At 37.1% G+C, this 12448-nt stretch overlaps 1 protein-coding gene across 1 annotated transcript in view; it reads right to left on the bottom strand.

Annotated features, from left to right (window-relative positions):
* ATRNL1 (attractin like 1) overlaps window positions 1-12448 on the bottom strand; it is an 810828-nt gene that overhangs the window by 424367 nt on the left and 374013 nt on the right. The window contains exon 25 of the mRNA XM_044240595.1: window positions 4034-4095. Within this exon, the coding sequence (XP_044096530.1) occupies window positions 4034-4095 (62 nt within the window). The remainder of the gene's footprint in view (window positions 1-4033; window positions 4096-12448) is intronic.

The following is a 12448-nucleotide window of genomic DNA, read 5'->3' as shown; positions in this document are numbered from 1 at the left end:
AGATTATGCCCCATGGGACACATCCTTGATGGGATTCATCAAGGCCACTAGAGAAGGATCATGTTGATGAGAGGGGCATCAGCTTCTCTAAGAAGTTCAGTGGTGGCATTCTTCTGCAGACCAGAGCTGACAAGAGTAGAGGCAGTAATAGGGGTAGACATTAAGAAAGGGACCCCTAAGTAAAAGACAGCAGGTGTCAGGGCTTAGCTGATAAAATCCAGGGCCCACAATTACCATAATGATCAATAAGACTGTTGGAGCAGACAAGAGGACTTGCCCACAAAGAGCTGTGGAGATGATTACTAATGCATGGCATCTTCAGGGCTCAAATAGGTGGGCAGACAACAATGGTGCTATTTAACATTTACTTTTGTTTTAAGCAAGAATGAGGAAACAACAGGCTGAGAACTGTTCTCTCAACAGAAAAATCATGATCCTCTGTCCAGTTTCCAGATAAGCTAATTTCCAGATCCAGATCCCCATTGACTGAACAGGTAGCTGGGTCCATAGAAGAAAGAACATCTTGAAACATCTTGAAAAGTGTGTAAAGTGATCCTCAAGGGGACCTTTGTGTGATTCCTATCCATAATGCTGTATATTTGTGTGTGTGTGTATATATATATATATATATATATATATATATATATATATATAAGTATATAATGGTTATATATAAAATACAAGAGGAATAAGTAGATACTTTAATTAATATCAGATACTGGGAGAGAGATGACACAGATACTCAGGGATTAAATGTCAAAAATGGCCCCTTGTTAGATTTGGGGTGTCTTCAGGAGTCATGTAACAAATTTTTGCTAAATTCTGGCTCACTATGGACCAACTGTGTCTATGGATCCAAGCAGTGATAATTTCCCCAGTTCTTAAGTGTATAATAAGAATTCATGGAGAAGGTGGTTAGAGTAACCTCTACATTGTGTCCCTGGCTTGTGGGTAAGATCTATCAAAGTGAGAAAGACCAAACGGCAACCTCTAAAACTACCCTCCATCTGGTTAAGATGGTAAATTAAAAGCACTGTCATCCCAGGGGCTTAGTGCAAGTATGTACCACCTTAAAATTCTAAAAGGTGCAAGGGCAGTGGTACCTACTCTATTTCCATTTAATTTGCCAGGCTTAACATTTCAGATTCACACAGACTTAACTTTCCACCTTACATACCAGACAAAAACATTTATTTTTATTTTTTTATTATGTTAGGTTAAGTGCATTCTTAGTGCATACAGTACATTCTTAGTTTTGGATGTAGTGTGCCATGATTCATTGTTTGCGTGTAACACCCAATTTATTTTTAAAATAATTCCCTTCCAGTTTTCTAATCATTTACTATGTTATACTACATACTCCCACAATAAGAAAATGCTTTAGTTCTATATACGAAAGAACTGAGATTTTCACCTAACTATGAGCTACTTATGACTGTAGAGAAGCTAAGATCAGAGCCAGGCTATGCCTATAAATGATCTCCCTGTACTTGCTCAATCCTGTTACCCCTGAACTATGCCCAATAGAGAGGTCAAAACTGGCAGAGTTTGTGAACCGGCCTCCATCGAATCATGGCTAAACTGAGAAGCTGACATTCACCTTTGCTACATCAGTAACTCAGAAACAGCCGCAGCAGTAATAGGGCCTGATTGAAGGATGTCCATAAATGCTGACTTGTTTAAAATGGTCTTTTAAGACTTAGCAGTAGCTTTATTTAAAAAAAAAAAGAAAAAAAAAACTTTAAAATATTCTATCCGTGTTTTTTCTTAACAATGAGATAATTTTAAAACTAATTTCCATCTCACTACTCAAAGAAATTTAAATGACAAAAAAGCACATCAAATATATTTTATCTCACACAACAGGTAGAATATTTTATTTCACTTTGTCCATGATGACAACATAATAAATAGGATCATCTCTAAGACATGGTACACATTAACACTAGCTTTTACTTAATAAAAAAAGCTATTGAACTTAAATATGCATACAAATTCAAAAGCTTAAAATAAAACCCTAAACATTTAATAATTTACATATATATTCAACTTTGTGAATTTTTATACAAAGTTGAACTTTTCAGTATATTTCCATCCACACTTTTCTGCATCAAAAACCAGTTTTATTTTGATGCTTTAATAATGGTTGTCCGATTGTAACTTCTAATACTTTCCAAAAATATACTAGTCCCTGATAAATAGCCCTAAAAGCCATTTATACTCAGAAGAACAAAGTCATAAAACATTAAGTATATTTAAGATGTTTCCTCTTTTCATTTCTAAGGGACAAATTTAAAGAATGCACACATTAGTGATAAATGTGTTTATAGCATTAAATTCCGGAAATCACAACTTTTAAAGGGACAGAGACAAACAGGACTGTTTTCAGAGCAAAGTGACCAAAGTGACAAAGGCTTCAACAACAGAAGAGGATAAAGAGACAGGGAATATGTAAATTGGAAAAAAGAGTTTAGAAAACGGAAGGGCTATAAATGGAGATGAGAGATGAGACTTGCTCTGTGTTGGACCATATGGATGAATGAGAAGTGGTATTATGGGGAGACAGATTTCATCTCAATTATAAAGAACAATTAATTATCTGAAGATAGAGAATGCTATCTCAGGAGATGGCGCGATTTCGCCATTAAAGGCATTCGGGCATAAGCTAGATGAGGGGTTGGGCAAATTATGTCTACAGGCAGAACTCAGCCCACCAGCCGTTTTTGTAATAAAGGTTTATTGGAATAGAGCCACTCCCATTTGTTTCCTTATTGGCTCTATCTGCTCTAATACTATAGCAGCAGGTTTGCATACATGTAACAGAGATGGTATAGCCCACAAATCCTGAAATATTTGGCCCTTTAAAGAAAATGTTTGCTGACCCCTGTGAGGAAGGTATTAGAAATTTAAGTATTATATGGATATCTGGGTAAGATAACCAACAATGGTTACACTGGTGTTTAAGAAAGTGCTTGGCATATCATCTATGTCAAGGATTGGGCTGTACGGGTTTCTTCACTTAGTATAAACCAAGCCAGCCAAGTTGGTGAATGGAGGCCAAAATTCATACCGCACTCTGTAAAGCTGTGTGCCATGATATAGGGCCATGTCTGCCAAAAGGAGGACACAAATTTTCTAATTTGCATGAAGGCACCCAGTGGGCCAGCACAACCTGCACATATACTAATCATATTAACAAAAATAACCTCTCTTCCTATCCAGATGATCTAAGATGCCATAACAAGATATCCTATCACTGACTCACTGCCTCTCCCAATTCAATGTTTCTTTATTTACATCCCATGGAAATAATAGATGTCCCCTGAAAGGGTTTTGATGTTTTGAGAAATGCTACAAACTCTACCCTCTCTTTTAGAAAGATACATTGCAGATTAGTACATTAAAAACTCAAAGGGGAAAAAAAAAAAAAAACTTGTAACATCCGTAGTAGAAGTAATGTTAGTTATAAGCAAACTAAAAGAGCCCTATTTTCCAGAGTTGTTAATTACAGAAACTTTCTTATCAACTTACTGTTAATACCTCAGATAATAATGTTCTAGGGAATGATGATCTACTCAAAGTCATATTTAGCATTTCCAGATGAGAAGTTCACTGAGGACAATAAATACATTCCCTACAGATTTTGAGTACAGTGTGCTAAATGTGATAATTTCCTAAAAAACAACTGAATTGATTTAATGCTATACCTAATCAATATAGTGGATACATTGCTAATTTCATTAAATAAAGCAGGCCTTAATTACCTATGCAACAGGAATATAAAGTTATTATCTTCTTTCCACTGACTCCATTAGCAATTAAATAGTACAATAGCAAAATAATCTTGACAAGTATATTTCAAGTATACTTGACAAGTATATTTCAACTCTGTGGTATATATTTAAGCATATAAAACCATTCAAGACACATTATTATATTTTAGGGTTAGAGATGTGATAAATTTCCTTACAGATTGACAGAACATCATCAAAATATAGGCTTAATAAATTCAAAGTCAGTAAAAGCAAATTACCTGAAGAAGGTGACAAAAAACTGCACAAGATCCATGATTGTATTGTGTTGTGAGAATGCAATCTGAAAAATCAAAATAAAAGAAAGTTTGAAACTCAATATATGTTCTTTCCCAATATCTGTGGTCATGTTTCATGGCATTTGTAAAATAAGATTTGGAAATCATGAAAAGATTTGGATCACTACATTATAAATCATGTATGCTGAAATCAAAGCTTCATCTAGAACACCTAGTAAAGTTAACAACCAACAATGATGACTTTTAAATATGCTATTACATAAATGATTTTAAAAAACTATTATAGCTGGAGGAGTCAAGATGGCGGAGAACTAGCAGACTGAGACGACATCAGGTAGTAGGAGATCAGCTAGATAGCTTATCAAACCATTCCAAACACCTACAAATCCAACAGGAGATCGAAGAGAAGAGCAACAATTCTACAAACAGAAAATCAACCACTTTCTGAAAGGTAGGACTGGCGGAGAAGTGAATCCAAAGCAATGGGAAGATAGACCGCTGGGGTAAGGGCCGGCTCCCAGCAAGCAGCCGAGCAACTGAGCACAAAATCAGGACTTTTAAAAGTCTGCTCCATGGAGGGACATGCACCAGAGGCTAAACCAGGGTGAAGCTCACACGAGGTCAGTGTGGCCCAGGTCCCGCAGGCTCACAGAAGGACCAGGTGTGTCTGAGTGTCACAGAGCTCACAGGTATTAGAGCGGGGAAGCCGGCTACAAAGACAGAGCCGAGGAGTGAGCTTTCATCTCGGGTTACCTTGCACCGAAATCCGTGGCACAGCCAACTGCTCTGTGAGTGGGATCCCCACAAGATCCAGGGAGACACACCCTGGAAGAGCTCAGGGATCTGTGGAGTTCGGAAACTCCAGGCAGAGCTGCGTGTCAGAGACAGAGACGCTTGGTCACAGGCTGGGTGAGCTCGGAGCACGGTGGGAGGCCAGGGAGATGGGAGTGATTGAACGCTTTTCCCTGAGGGCGAACTGAGGAGTGAGACCCTGAGCTCTTGGCTCCTCCAGGCCAGAGACTGGGAAGCCGCCATTTTCATTCTCCTCCTCTGGAACTCTACGGAAAGCATTGAGGGAACAAAAGCTCCCTAAAGCGAACCTGATCCGATTACTTAGCCCAGCCCCTGGTAAGGTCTGTGCAATTCCGCCTCAGGTAAAGACACTTGACAATCACGGCAACGGGCCCCTCCCCGAGAAGATCAACAAGAAATCCAGCCAAGACCAACTTCACTTACCAAGGCAAACAGAGGAATTCCAGAGGAGGAGAAAGCAAACCATGGAATTCATGGCTTTCTCCCCATGATTCTTTAGTCTTGCAGTTAATTAATTTTTTTTATTTTATTTTTTTCCTCTACTAAATTTTTTTAAACTTTTACCTTTTTTCTTTTAACATTTTTTAACTAGTTTATCTTAACAATACCTTCAAAAAATGATAATAATCTTTGGGACGCCTGGGTGGCTCAGTTGGTTAAGCAGCTGCCTTCGGCTCAGGTCATGATCCCAGCATCCTGGGATCGAATCCCACATTGGGCTTCTTGCTTGGCAGGGAGCCTGCTTCTCCCTCTGCCTCTGCCTGCCACTCTGTCTGCCTGTGCTTGCTCTCGCTTCTCTCTCTATGACAAATAAATAAAATAAAAAAATCTTTAAAAAAATGATAATAATCTTTTTTGAAACTTCATTATTATAGTCATATTTTATCCGTCATTGTATCTAACTTTATTTTTTTGTATAAACATAGGGTTTTTCTTCTAAAAAAATTTGGGGTACAGAATCTTCTAATAAATCAAAATATACCCTAAATCTAGCTTCGGGCTTGTTCTAGTCTCCAACCCAAGCAAATTCTCTCCACTTTCTTTTTCTTTATTCTCCCAACCAACTCACTTTATCAACTCCTTTTTTAGAAATTAAAAAAAATTTTTTTTCATCTTTATACTCATATTCTATCCCTTCATTGTATTTACCTTTATATATGTTTTTCATTCCTTAAAATTTGGGGAGGTAGTTTCCTCTAAGAGACCAAAATACTCCCCAAATTAAGTGGGTGACCCTGTTGTAGTCACAAGTCTAATATGTGTGTGCGTGTGTGAGTGTGTATATATATATATTTTTTTAATTGTTCTTTATTTGTTTTCTTTAAAAAAATTTTTTTTCGAACTTCTTTTTATCCGATTTCTCCCCCACCAACGATTTGGGGTCTCTTCTTAGTTAAAGCACATTTAGTTTAGTTAAAGCACATTTTCCTGGGGTCTTTGCCACCCTTGTAGTATTTTATTTGCTCCTTCATATATATCTGGAAAAATGACAAGGCAGAAAAACACACCACAATAAAAAAGAACAAGAGGCACTACCAAAGGATAGGGACCTAATCAACACAGACATTGGCAATATGTCAGATCTAGAGTTCAGAATGACAATTCTCAAGGTTCTAGCCGGGCTCAAAAAAGGCATGGAAGATATTAGAGAACTGCTCTCTGGAGAAAGAAAAGCCCTTTCTGGAGAAATAAAAGAACTAAAATCTAACCGAGTTGAAATAAAAAAACTACTAATGAGGTAGAATAAAATATGGAGGCTATTACTGCTAGGATAAATAGGGAAGAAGAAAGAATTAGTGATATAGAAGACCAAATTACAGAGAATAAAGAAGCTGAGCAAAAGAGAGACAAACAAATACTGGACCACGAGGGGAGAATTCGAGAGATAAGTGATACCGTAAGACTAAAGAAACAACATTAGAATAATTGGGATTCCAGAAGAAGAAAGAGGGGAGCAGAAGCTATACTGGAGGGAATTATTGTATAGAATTTCCCTAATATGGCAAAGGGAACAAGCATCAATATCCAGGAGGTGCAAAGAACCCCCCTCAAAATCAATAAGAATAGGTCCACAGCCCATCACCTAATAGTAAAATTTACAAGTCTTAGCAACAGAGAGAAAATCCTGAAAGCAGTCCGGGAAAAGAAGTCTGTAACATACAACAGATAAAATATTACATGGGCAGCAGACTTATCCACAGAGACCTGGAAGGCCAAAAAGAACTGGCATGATATATTCAGAGCACTAAATGAGAAAAACATGCAGCCAAGAATAATATATCCAGCTAGGCTATCATTGTAAACAGAAGGGGAGATAAAAATCTTCCAGGACAAAAAAACCTGAAAGAATAAGCAAACACCAAACCAGCAATATGGGAAATATTGAAAGGGGCCCTCTAAGCAAAGAAAGACCCTGAAAGTAGTAGACCAGAAAGGAACAGAGACAATATACAGTAACAGTCACCTTACAGGCAATACAATGACACTAAATTCATATCTCTCAATAGTTACCCTGAATGTAAATGGGCTAAATGCCCCAATCAAAAGACACAGGTTATCAGAATGAATAAAAAAAACAAACCCATCAAAATGCTGCCTACAAGAAACTCATTTTAGACCCGAAGACACCTCCAGATTTAAAGTAAGGGGGTGGAAAGCAACTTACCATGCTAATTGACATCAGAAGAAAGCTGGGGTGGCAATCTTCTATCAGTTCAATAAGATTTTTAGCCAAGGACTATAATGAGAGATGAAGAAGGACACTACATCGTACTCAAAGGATCCGTCCAACAAGAAGATCTAACAATTTTAAATATCTATGCCCCTAACATGGGAGAAGCCAACTTTATAAACCAATTAATAACAAAATCAAAGAAACACATTGACAATACTACAATAATAGTAGGCAACTTTAACACTCCCCTCACTGAAATGGACAGATTATCAAAGCAAAAGATCAACAAGGAAATAAAGGCCTTAAACGACAAACTGGACCAGATGGACATCACAGATATATTCAGAACATTCCATCCCAAAGTAATAGAATATACATTCTTCTCTAGTACACATGGAACATTCTCCAGAATAGATCACATCCTGGGTTATAAATCAGGTCTCAACTGGTATCAAAAGATTGAGATCATTCCCTGCATATTTTCAGACCACAATGCTCTGAAGCTAGAACTCAAGCACAAGAGGAAAGTTGGAAAGAACCCAAATACATAGAGACAAAACTGCATCCTTCTAAAGATGAATGGGTCAACCAGAAAATTAAAGAAGAATTGAAAAAAATTCATAAAAACAAATGACAATGAAAACACAATGGCTCAAAGTCTGTGGGACACAGCAAAGGCAATCCTGAGAGGAAAATATATAGTGGTATAAGCCGTTCTCAAGAAACAACACCTGGGGCGCCGGGGTGGCTCAGTGGGTTAAAGCCTCTGCCTTTGGCTCAAGTCATGATCTCAGGGTCCTGGGATCGAGCCCTGTATAGGGCTCTCTGCTCAGCGGGGAGCCTGCTTCCCCCTCTCTCTGCCTGCCTGTCTACTTGTGATTTCTGGATGAATCACAAGTTGGATGAATAAAATCTTAAAAAAAGAAAAAGAAAAAGAAAAAGAAACAACACCTAACCCTACACTTTCTCAAATACCTGTATTTCTCAAATACAACACCTAACCCTACACTTAAAGGAGCTGGAGAAAGAACAACAAAGAAAGCCCAAACCCAGCAGAAGAGAAAACATAAAGATCAGAGCAGAAATCAATGAAATAGAAACGCCCCCCCCCAAAAAAGAACAAATCAACAAAACTAGGAGCTGGTTCTTTGAAAGAATGAGAATGATAAACCACTTGCCAAAATTATCAAAAAGAAAAGAGAAAGGATCCAAATAAATAAAATCATGAATGAAAGAGGAGAGATCACAACCAACACCAAAGAAATACAAACTATTATAAGAACATACTATGAGCAACTCTACGCCAACAAATTTGACAATCTGGAAGAAATGGATGCATTCCTAGAGACATATAAACTGCCACAACTGAACCAGGAAGAAATAGAAAACCTGAACAGACACATAACCAGTAAGGAGATTGAAACAATCATCAAAAATCTCCAAACAAACAAAAGTCCAGGACCAGACGACTTCCCAGGAGAATTCTACCAAACATTTAAAGAAGAATTAATTCTTATTCTCCTGAAACTGTTCAAAAAAGAAGTGGAAGGAAAACTTCCAAACTCATTTTATGAGGCCAGCATCACCTTGATCCCAAAACCAGACAAGGATCCCATCAAAAAAGAGAATTACAGACCAGTATCCTTGATGAACACAGATGCAAAAATTCTCACCAAAACACTAGCCAATAGGATCCAACAGTACATTAAAAGGATTATTCACCATGACAAAGTGGAATTTATTCCAGGGCTGAAAGTTGGTTCACCATCTGCAAATCAATCAATGTGATAAAATACATTAATCAAAGAAAGAACAGGAACCATATGATACTCTCAATAGATGCTGAAAAGGTATTTGAAAAAGTACAGCATCCCTTCCTGATCAAAACTCTTCAAAGTGTAGGGATAAAAGGCACATACCTCAAAATCGTTAAACCGTCTATGAAAAACCCACCGCAAATATCATTCTCAATGGAGAAAAACTGAAAGCTTTTCCGCTAAGGTCAGGAACATAGGCAGGGATGTGCATTATCACCACTGCTATTCAACACAGTACTAGAAGTCCTAGCCTCAGCAATCAGACAACAAAAAGAAATTAAAGGCATCCAAATCAGCAAAGAATAAGTCAAATTATCATTCTTTGCTGATGATATGATACTCTATGTGGAAAACCCAAAAGACTCCACTCCAAAACTGCTAGAACTTGTACAGGAATTCAGTAAATTGTCAGGATATAAAATCAATGCAGAAATCAGTTGCATTTCTTTACACCACCTTCAGGACAGAAGAAAGAGAACCCAAAACCATAAAATACCTAGGCATAAATATAACCAAAAAGGCAAATAATCTATACTCAGAAACCTATAAAGTACTCATGAAAGAAACTGAGGAAGACACAAAGAAATGGAAAAATGTTCCATGCTCCTGGATTGGAAGAACAAATATTGTGAAAACGTCTTTGTTACCTAAAGCAATCTACATATTTAGTGTAATCCCTATCAAAATCTCATCCATTTTTTTCAAAGAAATTGAATAAATAATCCTAAAATTTATATGGAACCAGAAAAGACCTCAAATAGTCAAAGGAATGTTGAAAAAGAAAGCCAAAGTTGGTGGCATCACAATTCCGGACTTCAAGCTCTATTACAAAGCTGTCATCATCAATACAGTATGGTATTGGTACAAAAACAGATACATAGATCAATGGAACAGAATAGAGAGCCCAGAAATAGACCCTCAACTCTATGGTCAACTAATCTTTGACAAAGCAGGAAAGAACGTCCAGTGGAAAAAAGACAGCCTCTTCAACAAATGGTGTTGGGAAAATTGAACAGCCACATGCAGAAAAATGAAACTGGACCATTTCCTCACACCACACACGAAAATAGACTCAAAATGGATGAAGGACCTCAGTGTGAGACAGGAATCCATCCAAATCCTTGAGGAGAACACAGGCAGCAACCTCTTTGACCTCAACCACAGCAAGTTCTTCCTAGGAACATCGCCAAAGGCAAGGGAAGCAAGGGCAAAAATGAACTATTGGGATTTCATCAAGATCAAAAGCTTTTGCACAGCAAAAGAAACAGTTAACAAATCCAAAAGATGATTGACAGAGTGGGAGAGTATATTTACAAACGACATATCAGAAAAAGGGCTAGTATCCAAAATCTATAAAGAGCTTAGCAAACTCAACACCCAAAGAACAAATAATCCAATCAAGAAATGGGCAAAGGACATGAACAGACATTTCTGCAAAGAAGACATCCAGATGGCCAACAGACACATGAAAAAATGCTCCACATCACTCGGCATCAGGGAAATACAAATCAAAACCACAATGAGATACCACCTCATGCCAGTCAGAATGGCTAAAATCAACAAGTCAGGAAATGACAGATGCTGACGAGGATGCAGAGAAAAGGGAAACCTACACTGCTGGTGGAAATGCAAGATGGTATAGCCACTCTGGAAAATAGTATGGAGGTTCCTCAAAAAGTTGAAAATAGAGCTACCCTATGACCCAGCAATTGCATTACTGGGTATTTACCCTAAAGATACAAACGTAGTGATCCGAAGGGGCACATGCACCCGAATGTTTATAGCAGCATTTTCCACAATAGACAAACTATGGAAAGAACCTAGATGTCCATCAACAGATGAATGGATAAAGAAGATGTGGTATATATACACAATGGAATACTATGCAGCCATCAAAAGAAATGAAATCTTGCCATTTGCGACAATGTAGATGGAACTAATAGAGGGTACTATGCTTAGCAAAATAAGTCAATCAGAGAAAGACAACTGTTATTTGACCTCCCTGATATGAGAAAGTGGAGATGCAATGTGGGGAGTTTGGGGGGGTAGGAAAAGAATAAATGAAACAGGATGGGATTGGGAGGGAGACAAACCATCAGAGACTCTTAATCTCACAAAACAAACTGAGGGTTGTTGGGGGAGAGGGTCAGGAGAGGGTTATAGACATTGGGGGAGGGAATGTGCTCTGGTGAGTGCTGTGAAGTGTGTAAACCTGGCAATTCACAGACCTGTATCCCTGAGGCTAATAATACATTATACGTTTATGAAAAAAATTTTAAAAAACTATTACAAAATTACTTCAATGATGTATGTTAAGTTTCACATGTAATCCTATAGCATATTAAATGTACCAAACTAAAACATGTAAATGAATTTCTTCATTTAATAATGATCACACTGGCTATTAATACAACTAATAATTACTTAAAAGCCAAAAGATAATAATAAATTTCTACTCTATCAAGGAAACAGGATTTGTTCTTTCCCATATATTTTTGTCTAAAGAAGCTGTATGTATGCATATAATTATTTTTTATACTCTACTCAAAAAGTAAAATATGTCACCTTGTTTTATAATTTCATGTTAATAAAGAAATGAATTTTCAGAGATGAAATTGGCCAATAAGCTAGAGCTGTTCTACATTTTTGCTAACGTAGAGATTATACTGTTACACAGTTCTTCAGGAAGTGTGACATAGTATATTAGTCAATAATGCAGTATCTGAATAGAGAATTTCATTTAATAAGTGTAAATATTCTGGAAAACTATTTAGATTGTCTGTGTCTCCGTTCTCCCATAAGTGAAAAGTAGTAATGAAATACCTACTTCATAATGCTAGAGGAAAGATCAACTGAATGAACAAAAATCCTTGGCATAATACCTGGCATATAGTAGGTACAATATAATGAATATTATTATACTTTTATATCATGTATAGAGGAATTGGTCAACGTAAGTGAATTTTCCCAGACAGCTGAAATTTAACCATTAAAGTATTGAAATCTCTTTTCCCTTTAATAATTTTTTATGAAAATGATCCAAAAACATGGAATTGAATTTCCACTTCCAAGACAAATAGACTTTCAGGGATG

This window comes from Neovison vison, chromosome 2 (genome assembly GCF_020171115.1).
Source record: "Neovison vison isolate M4711 chromosome 2, ASM_NN_V1, whole genome shotgun sequence".
Lineage (NCBI taxonomy): Eukaryota > Metazoa > Chordata > Mammalia > Carnivora > Mustelidae > Neogale > Neogale vison.
The sequence above is the reverse complement of the archived record's forward strand: the minus strand, read 5'-3'. Positions and strand labels throughout refer to the sequence as shown.